The following is a 25,340-nucleotide window of genomic DNA, read 5'->3' on the forward strand; positions in this document are numbered from 1 at the left end:
TAAACTGGGATCAGATATGTAAAGTACCTAGCACAGTACCTGTCAAAGCGTCAAGGGTTTATCAGTTTAGATTAGTTTCAACTGCTGGTAACAGAAATGAGAAATAACAGGACCTTATACAAGATACAGGCTTATTATTTTTTATGACCTAAAAGGAGTCTAGCGGGAAGCAATTCATGGCTGGTACAGATGACCTAGGTCATCTTGAAGACACCTAGGTTGACAGGGATCTAGACTCTCTCTCTGGATGAACCATTATCTTTGAGGTTTAACATCCTCAAAGTCACCCCATATTCACAAAGTGAACACTGGAGCGCCGGTGGTCACATCCACATTCCACCTAAGAAAAGAAGGAAAGTGGGAAGAACAAAAGGGTGCCTACTTCCTAGCTAAGTCTGCTTGCTTTAAGGTTCCCAGAAGACCCAGCCAACAACTACTACTTAAATCACTTTAGCCACCCCAGTCTCCAAAGGAAGCTGTGAAATGTAGTTCTTTACCTGGGTACAATGCTGCTCCCCAATATAACAGGTGCCTGTCGTGTTAGAATTACTCCTTGTCTCCTCCAAAGCCACAGGGTGGAACCCTCTAGAGTCCCTTATGGTCTCTTCATCATTTGACACATCTCAGGGCACTCAATGCATGTACGATATATACAATGCAGAAACCAGTAAAGCTGGTTCGTTAACTAGTCAAAGTCTGAAGACCTAAGTTCCAGACCAACCTACTACTTCATTGCTGTGTGACCTTGAGCAAGTATATAACCTCATTAACTAGTCAAAGTCTGAAGACCTAAGTTCCAGACCAACCTACTACTTCATTGCTGTGTGACCTTGAGCAAGTATATAACCTCTGTTGGAGGCTCAGTTTCCTCATTTGTGAGCATCAACTCAGACAGTGGATGCAAACTGCCTAACACAATGCCTATATAGAGTAGCCCTCAACACATGTCAAAGTTACTATTACCATCAACATCATCATCACCATCATCATTATTATCGTTAAGTGCTACTGAAGTATTAGGGTAAAGTGAGCAGGTACCAGACATGTCTCACATCCCTTCCTTCTGCATGTTTACACCTTCCCTTGCCTTCAGCAGTCACCCGAGGGATGTCTGGATTTACAGTCAATTACGTTGAAAAACCCTGGGCTGAGTTGGCCTCATTTCCTTCTCTTCCAGCCATCCAGTCAGGGCTAGCTGAATCTCTAGAGTCCCTCTCCTTTCCCCCTACCCAGAGTCTAGTCTCTCAGCCCTGCCTTCTGAGACAGGCTCTCTTCTCTGATCAGATGGACTTCTAAATAAATATTAAATTATGTCTGGATGTGTTCCATTATTCCTTTCAAATCTAAGTCAATCAGTTCCTCCCTTTGTTGGAATTCCCCAGGCCTGTTGAGATCACCCCACTGATGTCTTGCATCCTTGACAGTGGCGAGATTTTTCTCTAGATGGGAGAATTAAAGGAGTTCACATACGAATAAGGCTTCGTATTCCCAGATCTTTGTAAAATATGTATTTCTGAGACCTTCTCCTCACCTTCCTAGGTACCTTTTTTTTTTAAGGTTTCGGAAGAAATCTTCGTACCTGTTCTTAAAGATCATTAGCTCTTCATTAGCTGATGATGTGCCACAAAAGGGTTGTAAGTGTGCAAAGATACAAATCCTCTTGCTTCCCAGGGTGGCCAGGCAGGACAGTTAGAACCCCAGGGTCCAGGGCTATTGTGTATGGCTATGTAATTTGTGCACTGCCCAGTTTTTCCCGTTCACACTCTCTACAACACGGTGGCACCCCTGTAACTGTGCCGTGCCCAGCCTACCTAACTGCTCATGGCAGCCACGCCCAGATCAGTCATCTCTGGCCATTAGCAGCCTTGCTATATTCTAGTGCACCCTACAAAAATGACCACTATGACGTGAAGGAGTTTAGAAAGCACTCCTCTAAATAACCTCAAGGGTATTTCTTCTTCCAGCGCACACACAGGCCCTGGCCACGCCAGCTGTGTCCTCCATAGAAGCCTGAGCTAACGTGCCCCGGTGATGTCTTTCAAAGCAGGCCCGTTGTGTTTTCCTAGGTCCACGGAAGAAATCTCTTGTCCATTGACTATGACCGGAATATTCGGACAGAGAAGATCTACGATGATCACCGGAAGTTCACCCTGAGGATCATTTATGACCAGGTGGGCCGCCCTTTCCTCTGGCTCCCCAGCAGTGGGCTGGCGGCTGTCAACGTCTCCTATTTCTTCAATGGGCGCTTGGCTGGCCTTCAGCGCGGGGCCATGAGCGAGAGGACAGACATCGACAAGCAAGGCCGGATCGTGTCCCGCATGTTTGCCGACGGGAAAGTGTGGAGCTATTCCTACCTTGACAAGGTGGGTGGCTGTGCTGCCCTCGCTCATCTGGGGCTAGCTCTCTCTCTCTCGTTCATGCTTCTCTGTTTAAGCTGACCTGATGGGCTTTGCCATAAGACATTGTAACATCCTTACTATGACTCTACCAGGGCTCCCCACGCACTCTCACCCTCTGGGAGGGAGGAAATCTGAAGGAAAATGTTATTCATAGCCCAGCACTATTACCATTAAAAGCAAAAAAAAAAAAAAAAAAAAAAACTTCTAGATGCTTAGTAATGGCAAAAAGGGTGGATTGTCTGATTTTTACTCCAAAATGATAGTGCTGTTGAAACGGACAGAATCATCCCACTGGCAGCGCGGCTAATCACTCCTTATGAATTGGAAATGCAGTGATTCATTTCTGCCTTGCCCGAAATTGAGCCATCAGGGTAGGGAATTCTGCCTAAAACTCGAGCACACGGACCAGCACCCTCCCCTACTTGGCCTTTTGGCTGAACCAGCCAATGGATTCTTGCTATATATTTTCCTGTGTCTGCAAGTGGCAGACTCAGATCTCCGTGTCAGAAAAGGTCCAGTTGTAGCAGCGGTAAAAAGAGATGCCTTCAGGGCACGAGTCAAGACTTTTAAAGGCTGCCCTGGTCATCTAGTCATCAGACAGGGGCTTGCTCAGCCTGGGCCTCTCATCTGGATTCATCTCCACACAAGCCCATTTCCATTTCTTCCTTTCTTGCCTCCTCATGACAGCGGTCACTTGCAGATAGAGCTGTTACCTCCTCTGTAAAGGGGCTGCTGTCTCTTTGGTCCCTTCTGAATACTGGTCTCATTATGCCATAAGATGCTACAATGGTTGACCAGGGGAGGCAAGAATCTCTCCACGGCTTCAAGTTTGAGGCCATTCTTTCCCCCAAACAATCAATGATTCTGGGTTACTTAATCTTTTCAGTAGCTTCTAAATGGAGGATTTGCTTTCTCCTTAGATTTAATCAGCGGTGTCCCAAACATAGTATGGGTATCACACCTATCCCTTGCTGGGCCAGCAGCAGTCATTTCTAACCAGTCTCAGGATTTCTTGTCATTGAGGCTGGAGGCAAATTCAGTGCCTGTCACCTCAGTCCTTCAAACCCCTGGCAACTCAAAGTTATGGTCCAAGCAACATCAGCATCACCTGGGAGTTTGTTCCAAAAGTAGATTCTCAGGCTACCTCTCCACCACCCTCCCCCACTGAACTACTGAATCAGAATCTGCCTTTTAACCAGATCCCTGGGTATTTTGCATGCACGTTCAAGATTGGGGAGCATTCCCCCAAGTAGCCACCATGATCCGTAGAGTAGCATGCCCGATGAAATCAATTTACCCATAATCTCTGGTCTAAATTTCCCCATCCTTCATGGCTTTTGAATTGCCACTTTGGGAAATGGAATAAATTCTGTCCATTTGAGCACTTGGTCCTAAATGGCCAACTCATGTGTTCCCTTCCCCTTTCCTTCCTCCAGTCCATGGTCCTCCTGCTTCAGAGTCAGCGTCAGTACATATTCGAGTACGACTCCTCTGAACGCCTCCACGCCGTCACCATGCCCAGTGTTGCTCGGCACAGCATGTCCACCCACACCTCCATTGGCTACATCCGCAACACTTACAACCCGCCTGAAAGCAACGCTTCGGTCATCTTTGACTACAGTGATGACGGCCGCATCCTAAAGACATCCTTTTTAGGCACTGGGCGCCAGGTATTCTACAAGTATGGGAAACTCTCCAAGCTATCGGAGATTGTCTATGACAGTACTGCCATCACTTTTGGGTATGATGAGACCACCGGTGTCTTAAAAATGGTCAGCCTCCAAAGTGGGGGCTTCTCCTGCACCATCAGGTACCGGAAGATTGGCCCACTTGTGGACAAGCAAATCTACAGGTTCTCTGAGGAAGGCATGGTCAACGCCAGGTTTGAATACACCTATCACGACAACAGCTTCCGAATCGCAAGCGTCAAGCCGGTCATAAGTGAGACTCCCCTTCCTGTTGACCTCTACCGCTACGACGAGATTTCTGGCAAAGTGGAGCACTTCGGCAAGTTCGGAGTCATCTATTATGATATCAACCAGATCATCACCACGGCTGTGATGACCCTTAGCAAGCACTTTGACACCCACGGGCGGATCAAGGAAGTCCAGTACGAGATGTTCCGGTCCCTCATGTACTGGATGACGGTGCAGTATGACAGCATGGGCAGGGTAATCAAGAGGGAGCTGAAACTGGGGCCCTATGCCAACACCACTAAGTACACCTATGACTATGATGGGGATGGGCAGCTCCAGAGCGTGGCCGTCAATGACCGCCCGACCTGGCGCTACAGCTACGACCTCAATGGGAACCTCCACTTGCTGAACCCGGGGAACAGCGTGCGCCTCATGCCCTTGCGCTACGACCTCCGAGATCGGATAACCAGGCTCGGTGACGTGCAGTACAAAATTGACGACGATGGCTATCTGTGCCAGCGAGGGGCTGACATCTTTGAGTATAACTCCAAGGGCCTTCTAACGAGAGCCTACAACAAGGCCAGTGGCTGGAGTGTCCAGTACCGCTACGATGGCGTGGGGCGGCGGGCTTCCTACAAGACCAACCTGGGCCACCATTTGCAATATTTCTACTCTGACCTCCACAACCCGACTCGCATCACCCATGTCTACAATCACTCCAACTCGGAGATAACCTCGCTCTACTATGACCTCCAAGGTCACCTCTTTGCCATGGAGAGCAGCAGTGGAGAGGAGTATTATGTTGCCTCAGATAACACAGGGACTCCCCTGGCTGTGTTCAGCATCAATGGGCTCATGATCAAGCAGTTGCAGTACACCGCCTACGGGGAGATTTATTACGACTCCAATCCTGACTTCCAGATGGTCATTGGCTTCCATGGGGGACTCTACGATCCCCTGACCAAGCTGGTCCACTTCACGCAGCGTGATTATGACGTGCTGGCGGGACGATGGACCTCGCCGGACTATACCATGTGGAAAAATGTGGGCAAGGAGCCGGCCCCCTTTAACCTGTATATGTTCAAGAGCAACAATCCTCTCAGCAATGAGCTGGATTTGAAGAACTACGTGACAGGTGAGGACCTGGCCACCTCAGTTGGGCAGTGGCTCCCCGTGGGGTGGTGGTCCCAGTAGACTGCCGGGGATTTCAAAACAGGGTCTTATGTCTGATGCTAGGAGAATCCTGGAGGGCTGTGTACGCTGGCAGTACAGGATCTAGAGCAGTCAAGTGACAGCAGTACAGAGCAGTCATCAGGTCTATTTGAACATGTCCTGACCACTTTCAAGTCCATTCAATTGAAATAACTTTTACAAGAGCCCTTACTACCCCAAAAGAGGAAAGCAGCCTTATGAAGGGGGAAAGAATGGGACTCTGGTCTCAGAAATACCTGATTCAAATTCTCTCGCTTGTATTTATAAGCTAAAGGACCTTGGGCTAGTTGTCCAGTATCTCTGAGCTGTAGTTTCCTTCTCTGCAAAAGGGCACTAACAAAATCATCTCACAGAGTGATTGTAAGAAGGAAATGAACTTATGTAGGTAAAGTCTAGTGCCTGGCACTTAGACCAAGGATGTTCATAAAAGGGTATCTGCTCATGTTATTAACATCACCGTTACTAGTGAAGCAATGAATGAGCATAGGTACTGAAATGACTGTGACCCAGTTCCTGGCCTCACAACCAGGCTGATTAGATACAAACAACCAATGATAATGCAAAGCAGAATTAAGTCTGTGCTACCATATAGGTGTTTGTTCAGTTATTTATTCAGCAAGCATTTATAGTGGGCCAGCGTGCTACATTCTGGGGATACAATGATAAGCAAGACAAACACTCTTCTCTCAAAGGTAGGGGTGTGTGTGTGTGTGTGTGTGTGTGTGTGTGTAGCACACGTGCAGATGACTTCAGATTTGAAAATTCTGACATACTACAGAAGAGCCCCGTGTCAAACTGGGCCTGAAGGATGAGGGGGATCTTGATTGGCAGAAATGAGCTCAAGGCTGAAGAAAGACTATGAGCAAAAGTCAAAAGGACAAAGGGAGGCTTGGAGACGGGTGTGGATAGAGGGGCCAAGGAGGGCAAATAATCTACTTCCTCATGATAAGTGAGAAATTGGTAAAAAGAGGGGGGTCCCTATCCATCTATTTCCATCCATCTCCATCCATCCACCTATTCACGGATATTTTCATCTAATACATAAGTACTAGAGATGCAGTGGAGAGCAAGATAGAGTCCCTATCTTCAGGGAGATAAGCAAGGAAATCTGGATGGATGGATGGATGGATGGATGGATGGATGGATGGATGGATGGATGGGAGGAAAAATACCAACTTTCAGCAAGGAATCTGGAGCCATCTCACCTGTACATGCATTGTAGAGGAGTAACAATGGGGACCCCAATTCCAAGCCCCCCCCCAAGTTCCGGGAAACTCATAGCTCTTGGCCATGGGCCAGGGAAGCATCAAGCCCAAGGGGTCCCTACCCTCAGGTGGCCAGGGATCACTTGTCCACCCCCAAGATTGGAAAGAAAGCAGCAGCTCCTTGGAACACAGTGCTGCCCTCAGTGCCCCATGCTGCAGAAAGAAATAGATGACCCTGAAGGTCAACTTGTGGCCCTGCTATGCCTCACTGACAAGTTCCAGAGCCTTTGAAGTTGAACCCAGCGTCCTCCTACAACCGAAGCAGCTGCTACCTTTGGAGGGCAGGAGTTTTGGCCAAGCTAGTTCCCTCCTGGTCTCCCCAGTGCGCCTCATCAGGAGGCCCTGCCATGCTACTCTGCCAGGGCGTCCTCTCTTCCCCAGGGCTTGGCAGGGTTTGTGTCCCCCCCAAGTTCACTGCAGTTTCAAATAAAAGGACCTCTCAGGAAAGTACACACCCATATGTATATAGTTTCAGATAATGATAAAGGCAGGGAAGATAAATGAAACAGGTAAGGAGTTAGAGAGTGGTGGGAAGTGTCTTGTTTATTTAGGGCACTCACAGATAGGTGGCATTTGAGCAGAGGCCATTATGAAGTGGGGGAGGGAGACGAAGCATATTCCAGACAAAGGAAACAATGTGAATGGGGAGGCAGCCCATGCCTATCTCAGCCATAGGAGAAGAAGGCCCCGCCCCGCAAGAATGCGCTTCCCAGAGCCTGGCTTGGCACTGGATACCTTAGGGATGAATCAGCCAGAGGCAAATAAAAAGAAAGCCCGCAGCGTGGGATGAACACACACCTACAGCTGCCAAGACCCAAACAAAATCATTCGCAGAGCACACTACGCCTCACTGACCCCCTCAGCTACTCTCCTGGTTCTCCTGAAAAGACAAAAAGAAATTAGAGTTTTCTGAATAGCAAGACGGCTTTCCTCATTCCAGTGCTTCATGGAGACTCAATAAATGGGCATCAAATCAAGTTGAACTAAGTCCAACAAAACTGAATCCAGAAAACATTAGAAAGAGTCTAAAATAAAAGATAATGTTAGAGAAGCTACATGCGTAGAGCTGACGTCTGCAGTCAAAGCAAAGTAAGAGGGGCTGGGTGAAGAGAGCGGGACCAGGCACAAGCCCCCACCTGCTGCCGCTCCACGTGAGATGACCCCTGGAGATTGCACCCCAGAAGAGGACACCAAATCATTCTCCGCCATTCGGATGTTGGCTAATCTGTAAACCCATTTATATGTGTCCTGATTTGCATCGTAGGAGATGACCAGAGTGGCTGAACTTGCAGCTCACAATTTAAGAAGGAATTAAGATGTAGTCGGCAGAAACACAATGAACAGAACTACTCTCTCTCTGGTGCTCAAAAGAATCTTTGCTGTTTGGAAACAGAGCTCTCTGAATGCAAGAGACAGCTCCTGAGGCTGAAGGAGGCTGTTTCCGCCCCAAAATGCTGGCACAAAGGAGAGCAGCAGAGAATACCCGTTAGGAGCTCAAAGACATCTGGGCTGGACACAGCTGTATCTACCAAGGGGGGTAAGGGAGGGCAAGAAGTGATTCCTTTCCCACTCACGGGCTCTAAAGCTGGACCCTTTTTAACAGTTATTGTTTAAGGTAACATATTGATGATTGATATATCTGTGATACGGAAGATATTAGAGGAAAGGATATAAAAGACAGACTGAGAGATACAGACCCTCTCCCCAAAAACCTGCAGCGCCCTGGGCTTTTCCAGTGACAGCGAGTCCCAGGAAACTCCTCAGTCCTGGGCAAACCAAGACCTGTGCTCAGGCCCAAGCCTGGCCTGTCCTCGAGCCAGTTCCTTCTGATGGTAGAACCTGAATACATCTCCAGACACCAATTCTGGCCTTGCCAGTCACTTGCTGTGTGACCTATACGAATGTCTTAAACTTTCTGAGCCTTAGTTTCTTCATTGGCAGCATTGTGCCAGTAAGAGCACTCACCCTGTGGTGCTATGAAAAGTAAGTGGATCCTGACACATAAGGCACCTAGCCCTGGGCAAAGGCTTATCAATGGTAGGAACGCATTTGTTACTTATAAGCAGCTATGGACTTGGAGACAGGGAGTTTGTAGGTGAGGAGTGAAATTACCACCTTTGTGTAATTCTCTGGGGTTCCCAGGGGTCTCCAGCTCCATCCTGAAACACATGCCAACTCTGCTCTGAGTGGCATTGCTTTGGCAAATCTGAAACCCCAAATTTGGAGTTAAGCAAACCTCCCATATGTCACCCACAATGACACGGGTTGGCTTCTCCCCGGTTGGTCTCTGGGCTTACAGACCCCCAGGCACACATGAGCGTGAAGTCGGATTTTGTGGAGTTTGATTTCCCTAAGTGAGGGGGGAGGCCCAACCTCCTCCTTGCTTTACTCTCTTCTCTCTCTGCACTTACCACCTAGGCTGCTGTGCCGACAGCATGTATTAGAGAGAGTACGCGTGCTTCAGCTGCCCATGCTGTGAAGAACATGAGGAGGGGGAGTGATGGGCTATTAGGAGGGGCCACATCGCCACTCCTATCTCAAGGACTCCCTCTTGACAGATTGTTTAGGGAGGCTGTCACCAGAGACAACCAGTGACTTTGAAAGGAGAAGGGGTGTTTGTGTGATGCCAGAAGTGCCTTCTGCAGGATGGAGGAGACGAGAAACTTGAAGAAACATTTCAGAAGAGAGTTAGACTTGGAAACCAAGCCATGTTAGAAACTTTAAAAGATAAAACAGATAGATGACATGAACTATACTGTTCATGGGAGCAGCCATTGAAATGTCTGGTCCCAAAGGCAGGGGGTTGTTAACATCATCTCCTGGAGACTAGGGAGGGATCCCTGCAGGGGAAAGATCACGTTGGGGAGAGTCGGCTGAGGGCAAAGACCTCTCTCTTGCCTTTCTTGGGATTCCCTCCATATCCCTGGTGAAAGATGGGATGAGTTTATATGTTGTTCAGATGAGGTATTAAATAACATGGAAACACAGATGGGGAAAGTTAGTTTCTCTTCAGTAATCTTGTTATTCTCCCAATTCGGCAGAGGAGAAAGCCTCCACTTGATGCTGGTGTGTATGTAACACCTCATTAACACTTCTCATCTCCCTTTTTAACAGAGAGAGCAGGTCTAAGACTCCCCCCGGCAGCAGGTAACAAAATCATGCTCCAGTTTAATTGCGTTGTTTTGTTTTAATTTTACAGTTATTTTCTGTTTGCATCAAGTGAGAGTGCTTTCCCACTTATGGTAGTGACATAAAGTTTCTTTTTTATAATGGATTTACTTAAGTAGACAAAAACAAGTACAGGTGATCCCTGGATATGGCAAAACAACCACGATAGGTGATCATGACGGGTAACCGTGAATACCCAAAGTTTGGTAACCGTACTTCACAGCATTCACCACCTACTTTGCACAGAGGTGCTCTGTGGATATATGATCATTGCTAGACTAAAGCGAGGCTTCTGTCTGCTTGATGCTGACACACTTTTTAAGGCAATTTCAAACCTGTATTCTTAAATGAGTTTTTTTATTGACGTATAGTTGACTTACAATATTACATTAGCTTCAGGTGTACAACATAGTGATTCAATATTTTTATAGATCATGCACAAAAGTTATTACAGTACTACTGACTATATTCCCTGAGTTGTACATTATATCCCTGTGACCTATTTATAACTGGTAATTGTAGCTTTTAATCCCCTTCACCTATTTAGCCCATTTCCCAACCCACCTCCCCTCTGGCAACCACCTGTTTGTTCTCTGTATCTGAGTCTGTTTGTTTTGTTACATTTGTTCATTTGTTTTGTTTTTTTTTAGAGTCCACATTTAAGTGAAAACATATGTTATTTGTCTTTCTCTAACTTCTTTCACTTAGAATCTCCTCCAGGTCCATCCATGTTGTCACATACGGCAAGATTTCACTCTTCTTTATAGCTGAGTAATGTTCCATTATATATGTATATATACCACATCTTCTTTATCCATTCATCTGTCCATGGACACTTAGGTTCCATATGTTGGCTATTGTAAATAATGCTACAATGAACATGGGGTTGCATATATCTTTTCAAATTAGTGTTTTCTTTGGATAAATACCCAGGAATGGAATTGCTGGATCATATGGTAGTTGTATTTTTAATTTTTGAGGACCCTCCATACTGTTTTCCATAGTGGCTACACCAATTCACATTCCCATCAACACTGCATGAGAGGTCCCTTTTCTCCACATCTTCACCAGCACTTACTGTTTCTTGTCTTTTTGATGACAGTGATTCTGACAGGTGTGAGGTACTATCTCACTGTGGCTTTTATTTGCATCTCTCTGATGATTATTGATGTTAAATGACTCTTAAATGGGCTATCGCTAATACGTGTACTTGCCACGTCATTCAAGGAACTTGTTTCTGCCTAAGGCTGATGGACACACTGTGGATTCCAGAGTCCCTCTCATTAGAGGGTCTTCTAGGCCCCTATGTTTAATAGCGAAGTCAGCATTAAACCCCTCATAGCAGTCCCAGGGCAGGAGGTGGGTAGACCTTACTCAGCCCCTTCAGAAGCATCTTCTCAAGCAGGTACAGGTAGTTCCTCTGTCACACACACTACTCAGGGTGGCTTTTGCCACATATATTCAGTGTTTGTTCATCCACTCCATGGATACTTATTGAGCACCTATTTTGTGCTAGGCCTGGGGAGACATCAGTGAATGAAACAGATTTTTTAACTCCGTGTCCTGATGGAGCTTACATTCTCGGTGAGGGAGACAGACAATAAACAATAAATGTAATAAATGCCCAAATGAGACACATGTTCAAGTGTGGTAACTGTTTTGGGGGTGGGGGGATGAGTGGAGGAAGGGGACTTGGGATTGCTGGGGGTGGGAACAGGCAGGGGTTAAACATGAAGTTGGCCTTATTGGAGGCAACATCTGAGCAAGACTGAAAAAGGGAAGAGTTGAGACAGCCAGAAGATACCTTCAGGGAAGCACACTCCAGGCAGAGGGCTTGCCTGTATAAAGGCTCCGAGATGAATGTGCACCTGGCATGTTCAAGAAACAGCACAGAGGCTGGAGCTGAGTGAGCAAGAGAGAGAGAGGAGGAGAAGACGAGGTCAGAGAGGTCACGGGGGCAAGGGTCCTTAGAGACCATTAGAAGGACTTTCACTTTTTCATTGAGAGAAATGGGGGATCCCTGGAGTGTTACGAGTAAAGGAGTGATAAGGGCCTTTTCCATGTCTAAAGGTATGTGGAGCATACAAGGTATGTGGAGCACAGAGGTGAAAGCAGGGAGGCCAGTTAGAAATCAAGGCAAGAGATGATGGGCCAGGGTTGAGGTGGTGGAAGTGGTGAGAAGTGGACACAGATTCTGGTCTATTTTAAAAGTGAAACTAAAGGATTTAACCAAAGGACCCAGCAATTCCACACCTAGGTGTATACACAAGAGAACTGAAAAGAGGTTTTCAAACATCAGTTTGTACCATCATCAGAAAGTCTACAAATAATAAATGCTGGAGAGGGTGTGGAAAAAAGGGAACCATCCTACACTGTTGGCAGGGATGAAAACTGGTGCAACCACTATAGAGAACAGTATGGAGGTTCCTAAAAAAACTAAAAATAGAACTACCATATGATCCAGCAATCCCACTCCTGGGCATATATCCAGAAAAGATGAAACTATAACTCAGAAAGATACATGCACCCCAATGTTCATAGCAGCACTATTTACAATAGCCAAGACATGGAAGCAACCTAAGCCCATCAACAGATAAATGGATAAAGATGTGGCATATATATATACAATGGAATATTACTCAGCCATAAAAAAGAATGAAATAATGCCATTTGCAGCAATATGAATGGACCTAGAGATTATCATACTAAGTGAAAAAAACAGAGAGAGAAAGACAAATATTATATGATATCACTTATATGTAGAATCTAAAAAATAGTACAAATTAAGTTATTTAAAAACAGAAACTCACAGACAGAGAAAAAAACTTATGGTTACCAAAGGGGAAGGGAGGAGGGAGGGATAAATTAGGAGTTTGAGATTAACAGATACACACTACTATATATAAAATAGATACACAACAAGGACCTGCTGTATTGCACAGGGAACTATATTCAATATTTTGTAATCAGCTATAATGGAAAAGAATTTGAAAAAGAATATATATGTAGAGCCTCTCGATTCCAGACAAGATGGCGGAATAGAAGGACTTACGCTCACTTCTTCTCATGAAAACACCAAAATCACAACTAACCGCTGAACACCAAAATCATGACTGCTGAACAACCATCAACAAAAAGATATTTTACCTACCAAAGACAAAGAAGAAGTCACAATGAGACAAGAGAAGGGGTGCTTTTACTCTATAATCAAATCCCATACCTGCTGGGTGGGCGACCCATGAACTGGAAAATAATTATATTGCAGAGGTTCTCCCACAGGAGTGACTTCTGAGCCCCACGTCAGGCTCCCCAGCCTGAGGGTCTGGCAACAGGAGGAGGAGCCCCAGAGCACTTGGCTTGGAAGGCCAGAGGAGCTTGAGTGCAGGAGCTCCACAGGACTGGAGGAAACAGAGACTCCACTCTTGGAGGATGCACACAAGATTTCACATGCACTGCTCCCAGCACAAAGCAGTGACTCCATAGGAGCCTGGGCTAGACCTACCTGCAGGTCTTGGAGGGTCTCCTGGGGAGGCGGCAGTTGGCTGTGGCTCACTGTGGGGGCAGGAACACTGGTGGTGGAGGTCCCAGGGAATGTTGATTGGTGTGAGCTCTCGCAGAGGTCACCATTTTGGCACCAAGACCTGGCCCCACCCAACAGCCTGCAGGCTCCAGTGCTGGGACGCCTCAGGCCAAACAACCAGTGGGGTGGGGGAGAGAACACAGCCCCACCCATCAGCAGACAGGCTGCCTAAAGTTGTACTGAGCTCACAGCCACCTAAAAATATTACCCCTTGACACAGCCCTGCCCACCAGAGGGATAAGCCCAGCTCCAACCACCAGTGTGCAGGCATCAGTCCCTCCCAACAGGAAGCCTACACAAGCCTCTGGACCAACCTCAGCCACCAGAGAGCAGACACCAGAAGAAGGAGGAACTACAAACCTGCAGCCTGCAGAAAGGAGACCACAAACACAGGAAGTCAGACAAAATGAGACAACAGAGAAGTATGTTTCAGATGAAGGAACAAGATAAAAACCCAGAAGAACAAGTAAGTGAAGTGGAGATAGGCAATCTACCCGAAAAAGAATTCAGAGTAATGATAGTAAAGATAATCCAAGATCTTGGAAAAAGAATGGAGGCACAAACTGAGGAAATACAAAAAATGTTTAACAAAGACCTAGAAGATTTAAAGAACAAACAGATGAACAATACAATAACTGAAATGAAAAATATACTAGAAGGAATCAAAAGCAGAATAAATGAGGCAGAAGAACTAATAAGTGAGCTGGAAGAGAGTGCTGGAAATCATTGCCGTGGAATAGAATAAAGAAAAAAGAATGAAAAGAAATGAGGACAGTCTCAGAGACCTCTGGGACAACATTAAACACACCAACATTCATATTATAGAGGTCCCAGAAGGAGGAGAGAGAGATAAAGGGCCCAAGAAAATATTTGAAGAGATTATAGCCGAAAACTCCCCTAACATGAGAAAGGAAACACTCGTTCCAGTCCAGGAAGTGCAGAGTCCCACACAAGATAAACCCAAGGAGGAACACGCCAAGACACATATTAATCAATGACAAAGATGAAAGACAAAGAAAAAATATTAAAAACAAGGGAAAAGCAACAAATAACATACAAGGGAATCCCCATAAGACTATCAGCTGATTTTTCAGCAGAAACTCTGCAGGCCAGAAGGGAGTGGCACAATATATTTAAAGTGATGAAAGGGAAAAAACCTACAACCAAGAATACCCAGCAAGGCTCTTGCTCAGATTCGATGGATAAAGTAAAAGGTTTACAGACAAGCAAAAGCTAAGAGAATTCAGCACCACCAAACCAGCTTTACAACAAATCCTAAAGGAACTTCTCTAGGCAGAAAAGAAGGCCACAACTAAAAACAAGAAAATTACAAATGGGAAAGCTCACCAGTAAAGGCAAACATAAAGTAAAGGTAGGAAATCATCCACATACAAATATGATATCAAAACCAGCAGTCGTGAGAAGACCAGAGTACAAATACAGGATATCGTAAATGCATTGGAAATTAGAAGACCAGCAACTTAAAACAATCTTGTATACATATAGACTTCTATATCAAAACCTCATGGGAACTGCAAACCAAAAATCTACAATAGATACACACACACACACACACACACACACACACACACACACACAAAGCAATCCAAACACAACACTAAAGATACTTATCAAATCACAAGAAAGAGAACAAAAGAGGAAGGGAAGAATAAAGCCCTACAAAAGCAAATCCAAAACAATGAACAAAACGGCAATAAAAACATACATATCGAAAATTACCTTAAATGTAAATGGAGTAAATGCTCCAACCAAAAGACATAGACTGGCTCAATGAATACAAAAACAAGACCCGGATATATGCTGTCTACAAAAGACCCACTTCAGATCTAGAGACACATACAGACTGAAAGTGAGGAGGTGGAAAAGGGTATTCCATGCAAATAGAAATCAAAAGAAAGCTGGATTATCAATATCAGACAAAATAGACTTTAAAATAAAGACTGTTACAAGAGACAAAGAAGGACACTACATAATGATCAAGGGATCAATCCAAGAAGAAGATATAACAATTGTAAATATATATGCACCCAGCATAGGAGCACCTCAAAATATAAGGCAAATACTAACAGCCATAAAAGGAGAATCAACAGTAACACAATAATAGTGGGGGACTTTAACACCTCACTTTCATCAATGGACAGATCATCCAGACAGAAAATCAATAAGGAAACACAAGCTTTAAATGACACATTAGACCAGATGGACTTAACTGATATTTATAGAACCTTCCATTGAAAGCAACAGAATACACATTCTTCTCAAGTACACACAGAACATTCTCCAGGATAGATCACATCTTGGGCCACAAAGCAAGCCTCAATAAATTTAAGAAAACTGAAATCATATCAAGCATCTTTTCCAGCCACAATGGCAAACATCCTAAAGATGCTACCAGAAAACTACTAGAGCTCATCAATGAATTTGGTAAATTTGCAGAATACAAAATTAATACACATAAATCTGTTGCACTCCTATACATTAACAATGAAAGATCAGAAAGAGAAATTAAGGAAACAATCCCATTTACCATCATTTCGAAAGGAATAAAATACGTAGGAATAAATCTACCTAAAGAGGCAAAAGACCTGTACTCTAAAAACTATAAGATGTTGATGAAAGAAATCAAAGATGACACAAACAGATGGAAAGATACACCATGTTCTTGGATTGGAAGAATGAATATTGTGAAAATGACTATACTACCTAAGGCAATCTACATATTCAATGCAATTCCTATCAATTACCAATGGCATTTTTAGAGAACAAGAACAAAAAATTTTTAAATTTGTGTGGAAACACAAAAGACCCCAAATAGCCAAAGCAGTCCTGAGAAAGAAAAACGGAGCTGGAGGAATCATACTCCCTGACCTCAAACTATACTACAAAGCTACAGTAATCAAAACAGTATGGTACTGGCACAAAAACAGAAATATAAATCAATGGAACAGGATAGTAAGCCCAAATATAAACCTACACACCTATGGTCAATCTCCGACAAAGGAGGCAAGAATAAACAATGGAGAAAAGACAGTCTCTTCAATAAGTGGTGCTGGGAAAACTGGACAGCTACATGTAAAAAAATAAAATTAGAACATTCTCTAACACCATACACAAAAATAAACTTTAAATGGTTCAAAGATCTAAATGTAAGGCCAGATACTATAAAAATCTTAGAGGAAAACATAGGCAGAACACTCTGAAATAAATCGCAAGATCTTTTTGGATCCACCTCCTAGAGTAATGAAAATAAAAACAAAAATAAACAAATGGGACCTAATTAAACTTAAAAAGCTTTTGCACAGCAAAGGAAACCATAAACAGAATGAAAAGACGACCTACAGAATGGGAGAAATTATTTACAAACGTAGTGCCCAACAAGGGATTAATCTCCAAAATATACAAACAGCTCATGCAGCTCTATATCAAAGAAACAAACAACCCAATCAAAAAATGGGCAGAAGGAGGAACCAAGATGGCGGAGTATAAGGACGTGCTCTCACTCCCTCTTGCAAGAACACCAGAATCACAACTAGCTGCTGGACAATCATCGACAGGAAGACACTGGAACTCACCAAAAAAGATACCCCATATCCAAAGACAAAGGAGAAGCCACAATGAGACGGTAGAAGGGGCGCAATCAGAGTAAAATCAAATCCCATAACTGGTGGGTGGGTGACTCACAGACTGGCAAACACTTATACCACAGAAGTCCACCCACTGGAGTGAAGGTTCTGAGCCCCACATCAGGCTTCCCAACCTGGGGGTCTGACAACGAGAGGAGGAATTCACAGAGAATCAGACTTAGAAGCCTAGTGGGAATTGATTGCAGGACTTCGACAGGACTGGGGGAAACAGAGACCCCACGCTTGGAGGGCGCACACAAAATAGTGTGTGCATCAGGACCCAGGGGAAGGAGCAGTGAACCCAGCGGAGACTGAACCAGACCTACCTGCTAGTGTTGGGGGGTCTCCTGCAGGGGGGGGGGGGTGGCTCTGTTTCACCATGGGGACAAGGACACTGGCAGCAGAAGTTCTGGGAAGTACTCCTTGGCGTAAGCCCTCCCAGAGTCTGTCATTAGCCCCACCAAAGAGCCCAGGTAGGCTCCAGTGTTGGGTTGCCTCAGGCAAAACAACCAACAGGGAGGGAACCCAGCCCCACCCATCAACAGTCAAGTGGATTAAAGTTTTACTGAGCTCTGACCACCACAGCAACAGTCAGCTCTACCCACCACCAGAGCCTCCCATCAAGCCACTTAGATAGCCTCAACCACCAGAGGGCAGACAGCAGAAGCAAGAAAAACTACAATCCTGCAGCCTGTGGAACAAAAACCACATTCACAGAAAGATAGACAAGATGAAAAGGCAGAGGGCTATGTACCAGATGAAGGAACAAGATAAAACCCCAGAAAAACAACTAAATGAAGTGAAGATAGGAAACCTTACAGAAAAAGAATTCAGAATAATGATAGTGAAGATGATCCAGGACCTCGGAATAAGAATGGAGGCAAAGATCGAGAAGATGCAAGAAATGTTTAACAAAGACCTAGAAGAATTAAAGAACAAACAAACAGAGATGAACAATACAATAACTGAAATGAAAACTACACTAGAAGGAATCAATAGCAGAATAACTGAGGCAGAAGAACGGATAAGTGACCTGGAAGACAGAACGGTGGAATTCACTGCTGCGGAACAGACTAAAGAAAAAAGAATGAAAAGAAATGAAGACAGCCTAAGAGATCTCTGGGACAACATTAAACGCAACAACATTTGCATTATAGGGGTCCCAGAAAGAGAAGAGAGAGAGAAAGGACCAGAGAAAATATTTAAAGAGATTATAATCGAAAACTTCCCTAACATGGGAAAGGAAATAGCCACCCAAGTCCAGGAAGCACAGCGAGTCCCGTACAGGATAAACCCAAGGAGAAACATGCCGAGACACATAGTAATCAAATTGGCAAAAATTAAAGACAAAGAAAAATTATTGAAAGCAGCAAGGGAAAAGCAACAAATAACATACAAGGGAACTCCCGTAAGGTTAACAGCTGATTTCTCAGCAGAAACACTACAAGCCAGAAGGGAGTGGCATGATATACTTAAAGTGATGAAAGGGAAGAACCTACAACCAAGATCACTGTACCCAGGAAGGATCTCATTTAGATTCGATGGAGAAATCAAAAGCTTTACAGACAAGTAAAAGCTAAGAGAATTCAGCACCACCAAACCAGCTCTAAAACAAATGCTAAAGGAACTTCTCTAAGTGGGAAACACAAGAGAAGAAAAGGACCTACAAAAACAAACCCAAAACAATTAAGAAAAAGGTCATAGGAATATACATATCGATAATTACCTTAAACGTGAATGGATTAAATTCTCCAACCAAAAGACACAGGCTTGCTGAATGGATACAAAAACAAGACCCATCTATATGCTGTCTACAAGAGACCCACTTCAGACCTAGGGACACATACAGACCGAAAGTAAGGGGATGGAAATAGATATTCCATGCAAATGGAAATCAAAAGAAAGCTAGAGTAGCTATACTCATATCAGACAAAATGGACTTTAAAATAAAGAATGTTACAAGAGACAAGGAAGGACACTACATAATGATCAAGGGATCAATCCAAGAAGAAGATATAACGATTATAAATATATATGCACCCAACATAGGAGCACCTCAATACGTAAGGCAACTGCTAACAGCTATAAAAGAGGAAATCAACAGTAACACAATAATAGTGGGGGACTTTAACACCTCACTTACACCAATGGACAGATCATCCAATATGAAAATAAGTAAGGAAACAGAAGCTTTAAATGACACAATAGACCAGATAGATTTAATTGATATTTATAGGACATTCCATCCAAAAACAGCAGATTACACTTTCTTCTCAAGTGTGCACGGAACATTCTCCAGGATAGATCACATCTTGGGTCACAAATCAAGCCTCAGGAAATTTAAGAAAATTGAAATCATATCAAGCATCTTTTCTGACCAGAATGCTATGAGATTAGAAATGAATTACAGGGGAAAAAAACGTAAAAATCACAAACACATGGAGGCTAAACAATACGTTACTAAATAACCAAGAGATCACTGAAGAAATCAAAGAATACCTAGAGACAAATGACAATGAAAACACGACGATCCAAAACCTATGGGATGCAGCAAAAGCAGTTCTAAGAGGGAAGTTTATAGCTATACAAGCCTACCTAAAGAAACAAGAAAAATCTCAAGTAAACAATCCAACCTTACACCTAAAGGAACTAGAGAAAGAAGAACAAACAAAACCCAAAGTTAGCAGAAGGAAAGAAATCATAAAGATCAGAGCAGAAATAAATGAAATAGAAACAAAGAAAACAATAGCAAAGATCAATAAAACTAAAAGCTGGTTCTTTGAGAAGATAAACAAAATTGATAAGCCATTAGCCAGACTCATCAAGAAAAAGAGGGAGAGGACTCAAATCAATAAAATTAGAAATGAAAAAGGAAAAGTTACAACAGACACCGCAGAAACACAAAACATCCTAAGAGACTACTACAAGCAACTCTATGCCAATAAAATGGACAACCTGGAAGAAATGGACAAATTCTTAGAAAGGTATAACCTTCCAAGACTGAACCAGGAAGAAACAGAAAATATGAACAGACCAATCACAAGTAATGAAATTGAAACTGTGATTAAAACTCTTCCAACAAACAAGTCCAGGCCCAGATGGCTTCACAGGTGAATTCTATCAAACATTTAGAGAAGAGCTAACACCCATCCTTCTCAAACGCTTCCAAAAAATTGCAGAGGAAGGAACACTCCCAAACTCATTCTATGAGGCCACCATCACCCTGATACCAAAACCAGACAAAGATACTACAAAAAAAGAAAATTACAGACCAACATCACTGATGAATATAGATGCAAAAATCCTCAACAAAATACTAGCAAACAGAATCCAACAACACATTAAAAGGATCATACACCACGATCAAGTGGGATTTATCCCAGGGATGCAAGGATTCTTCAATATACGCAAATCAATCAATGTGATACACCATATTAACAAACTGAAGAATAAAAACCATATGATCATCTCAATAGATGCAGAAAAAGCTTTTGACAAAATTCAACACCCATTTATGATAAAAACTCTCCAGAAAGTGGGCATAGAGGGAACCTACCTCAACATAATAAAGGCCATATATGACAAACCCACAGCAAACATCATTCTCAATGGTGAAAAACTGAAAGCATTTCCTCTAAGATCAGGAACGAGACAAGGATGTCCACTCTCACCACTATTATTCAACATAGTTTTGGAAGTCCTAGCCACAGCAATCAGAGAAGAAAAAGAAATAAAAGGAATACAAATTGGAAAAGAAGAGGTAAAACTGTCACTGTTTGCAGATGACATGATACTATACATAGAGAATCCTAAAAATGCCACCAGAAAACTACTAGAGCTAATCAATGAATTTGGTAAAGTTGCAGGATACAAAATTAATGCACAGAAATCTCTTCCATTCCTATACACTAATGATGAAAAATCTGAAAGAGAAATTATGGAAACACTCCCATTTACCATTGCAACAAAAAGAATAAAATACCTAGGAATAAACCTACCTAGGGAGACAAAAGACCTGTATGCAGAAAACTATAAGACACTGATGAAAGAAATTAAAGATGATACCAACAGATGGAGAGATATACCATGTTCTTAGATTGGAAGAATCAATATTGTGAAAATGACTATACTACCCAAAGCAATCTACAGATTCAATGCAATCCCTATGAAATTACTGATGGCATTTTTTACGGAACTAGAACAAATAACCTTAAAATTTGTATTGAGACACAAAAGACCCTGAATAGCCAAAGCAGTCTTGAGGGAAAAAAACGGAGCTGGAGGAATCAGACTCCCTGACTTCAGACTATACTACAAAGCTACAGTAATCAAGACAATATGGTACTGGCACAGAAACAGAAACATAGATCAATGGAACAAGATAGAAAGCCCAGAGATAAACCCACACACCTATGGTCAACTAATCTATGACAAAGGAGGCAAAGATATACAATGGAGAAAAGACAGTCTCTTCAATAAGTGGTGCTGGGAAAACTGGACAGCTACATGTAAAAGAATGAAATTAGAATATTCCCTAACACCATACACAAAAATAAACTCAAAATGGATTAAAGACCTAAATGTAAGACTGGACACTATAAAACTCTTAGAGGAAAACATAGGAAGAACACTCTTTGACATAAATCACAGCAAGATCTTTTTTGATCCACCTCCTAGAGTAATGGAAATAAAAACAAAAATAAATGGGACCTAATGAAACTTCAAAGCTTTTGCACAGCAAAGGAAACCATAAACAAGACGAAAAGACAACCCTCAGAATGGGAGAAAATATTTGCAAACGAATCAACGGACAAAGGATTAATCTCCAAAATATATAAACAGCTCATTCAGCTCAATATTAAAGAAACAAACAACCCAATCCAAAAATGGGCAGAAGACCTAAATAGACATTTCTCCAAAGAAGACATACAGATGGCCAAGAAGCACATGAAAAGATGCTCAACATCACTAATTATTAGAGAAATGCAAATCAAAACTACAGTGAGGTATCACCTCACACCAGTTAGAATGGGCATCATCAGAAAATCTACAAACAACAAATGCTGGAGAGGGTGTGGAGAAAAGGGAACCCTCTTGCACTGTTGGTGGGAATGTAAATTGATACAGCCACTATGGAGGTTCCTCATAAAACTAAAAATAGAATTACCATATGATCCAGCAATCCCACTACTGGGCATATATCCAGAGAAAACCATAATTCAAAAAGACACACGCACCCCAATGTTCATTGCAGCACTATTTACAATAGCCAGGTCATGGATGCAACCTAAATGCCCATCGACAGATGAATGCATAAAGAAGAAGTGGTACATATATACAATGGAATATTACTCAGCCATAAAAAGGAACGAAATTGAGTCATTTGTTGAGACATGGATGGATCTAGAGACTGTCATACAGAGTGAAGTAAGTCAGAAAGAGAAAAACAAATATCGTATATTAACGCATATATATGGAACCTAGAAAAATGGTACAGATGAACCGGTTTGCGGGGCAGAAGTTGAGACACAGATGTAGAGAACAAACATATGGACACCAAGGGGGGAAAACCGTGGTGGGGTGGGGATAGTGGTGTGCTGAATTGGGCGATTGGGATTGACATGTATACACTGATGTGTATAAAATTGAAGACTGATAAAAAAAAAAAATGGGCAGAAGATCTATATAGACATTTCTCCAAAGAAGACATACAGATGGCCAAAAAGCACATGAAAAGATGCTCAACATCACTAATTATTAGAGACATGCAAATCAAAACTACAATGAGGTATCACCTCACACAGGTCAGAATGGCCATCATCGAAAAGCCTGCAAACAATAAATGCTGGAGAGGGTGTGTTAAAAAGGGAACCCTCCTACATTGTTGGTGGGAATGTAAATTGGTACGACCACTAGGAGAGCAGTATGGAGGTTCTTTAAAAAACTAAAAATAGAACTACCATATGCCCAGCAATCCCAATCCTGGGCATATATCCAGAGAAAACCATAATTCGAAAAGATACACGCATCCCAATGTTCATTGCAGCACTGTTTACAATAGCCAAGACACGGAAGTAACCTAAATGTCCATCAACAAAGGAATGGATAAAGAAGATGTGGTACATATATACAATGGAATATTACTCGGCCTTTAAAAAGAATGAAGTAACGCCATTTGCAGCAACATGGATGGACCTAGAGATTATCGTACTAAGTGAAGTAAGTCAGACAGAGAAACACAAATATCATATGATATCACTTATATGTGGAATCTAAAAAAAAATGATACAAATGAACTTATTTGCAAAACAGAAACAGACTCACAGACTTCGAAAGCAGACTTGTGGTTGCCAGGGGGAAATGTGGTGGGGAGGGATAAATTAGGAGTTTGGGATTAACATATACACACTACTATATATAAAATAATCAACAGGGACCTACTATGTAGCACAGGGAACTCTACTCAATATTCTGGAATAACCTATATGGGAAAAGAATCTGAAAAAGAATGGATATACATACATGCGTAACTGAATCAGTTAGCTGTACACTGGAAACTAACACATTGTAAATCAACTATACTCCAACATAAAACAAAAATTAAATTAAATAAAGAATATATATGTATGTATGTGTATAACTGAATCACTTTGCTGTACACCTGAAACGAATGCAACATTGTAAATCAACTATACTTCATTTTTTAAAATGCTATCCTAAAATAACAATAATAAAATCCTGACAATGAAGAAAAATCAATATAAATTTGTACATGAATGTTCATAACAGCATTATCCATAATAGTAAAAAAAAAAAAAAAAAAAAAAAAGGTGTAAACAACCCAAATATCCATTATCTGATGAATGAATAAACAAAATGGGGTATATCCAAATAATGTTATTCAGCCATAAAAAGGCATGAAGTACTGACATAGGCTACAACATGGATGAACCTTGAAAACATTGTGCTAAATGAAAGAAGCCAGACATGAAAGGCCACATATTATATGATTTCATTTATATGAAATGTCCAGAATAGGCAACTCCATTGAGACAGAAAGCAGTGGTGGTTTTCAGGGACTGAGGGTAAAGGAGAATGCAGAATGACAGCTAACAGGTATGCGGTTTCTTTGGAGGTGATGAACATATTCTGGAATTCAATAGAAATGAAGGTTGTACAATACTGTGAATGTACTGGAAGCCACTGAATTGTGTACTTTAAAATGTTTAAAATGATGAATTTTATGTTATGTGAAACCTCAATTTTTTTAAAAAAGTAAAGGATTTACTGATGGTTTAGACATAGAGAGTGAGAAAAAGGAAGAGGTCAAGGATGATAGCTGGAAGAATGGAGTTGTCATAACCTGGGATGGAAAAGACTATGGCAACAGGTGCAGGGAGGAAGATGAGGAGCTCAGTTTTGGATAGAAGTTTGAAGTGTAATTAGATACACTAGTTTGGAATTGAGGGAGAGGTCCTGGATGGAGACATACATTTTGGAGTCAGCATCAGCATGTAAATGGTATTGAGGGCCCTGAGGCTGGATAAGGTCACCATGTTTGGAAGAGTAGATAGAATGCAAAAGAAGTTCACAGACTGAGTCTAGGACATCCTGACATTCAGAGTAGGGAGATGAGGAGGAACCAAAGAGGGACAAGGGGTGGCCACAAAGGTGGGAGGGAGACAAGAGAGTGTGCTGTCCGGAAAGCCAAGACAAAGAGACACAGGAGTGTTCAACTTGTCAGATACTTCAGATAGGTCAAACAAGGTGAGGCCCACAATCAGCATTGGACTTAGCAACACAGAGGTCATTTGTGACCTTGACAAGAGTTGTTTTAATGAGTATTTGGGAGCAAAGCCTGATTCAGAGGAGATGAATGGGAGTCAGTGAGTCTAGAAAGTTATTTTGAATTTGAGAAGTTCTTGTAAAGGGGGTGAGACACGGGTGGTGGCTAAAGGGAGAAGGAGGGACAAGAGAGGGATTTTTTTTTAAGGTGGATTTCTAGTGGCATGTTCGTATGCTGATGGGGTTGATCCATTGGAAGAGGGAGTAAATTGATGGAGAGAGAGAAAGTTGCTGGAGTGCTGTCCCTGAGTGGGCAAAAAGGAACGTGAGCTGGTGCACAAGTGGAGGGTTAATTCCAACAGCTCATCTAG

The 25,340-nt window shown here is 42.7% G+C and overlaps 1 protein-coding gene and 1 long non-coding RNA gene across 8 annotated transcripts in view; one reads left to right on the top strand and one right to left on the bottom strand.

The window, feature by feature from the left end:
- Window positions 1-25,340, top strand: part of TENM2 (teneurin transmembrane protein 2) — a 998,550-nt gene that overhangs the window by 968,483 nt on the left and 4,727 nt on the right. For all 4 annotated transcript variants that reach the window (XM_059917647.1, XM_059917648.1, XM_059917649.1 and 1 more), the window contains 2 exons: window positions 2,067-2,363; window positions 3,836-5,450. In XM_059917647.1, the coding sequence (XP_059773630.1) occupies window positions 2,067-2,363; window positions 3,836-5,450 (1,912 nt within the window). The remainder of the gene's footprint in view (window positions 1-2,066; window positions 2,364-3,835; window positions 5,451-25,340) is intronic.
- LOC132362696 (uncharacterized) overlaps window positions 1-25,340 on the bottom strand; it is an 89,677-nt gene that overhangs the window by 45,484 nt on the left and 18,853 nt on the right. The window lies entirely within an intron of this gene.

Source organism: Balaenoptera ricei, chromosome 3, assembly GCF_028023285.1.
Source record: "Balaenoptera ricei isolate mBalRic1 chromosome 3, mBalRic1.hap2, whole genome shotgun sequence".
NCBI classification, from domain to species: domain Eukaryota; kingdom Metazoa; phylum Chordata; class Mammalia; order Artiodactyla; family Balaenopteridae; genus Balaenoptera; species Balaenoptera ricei.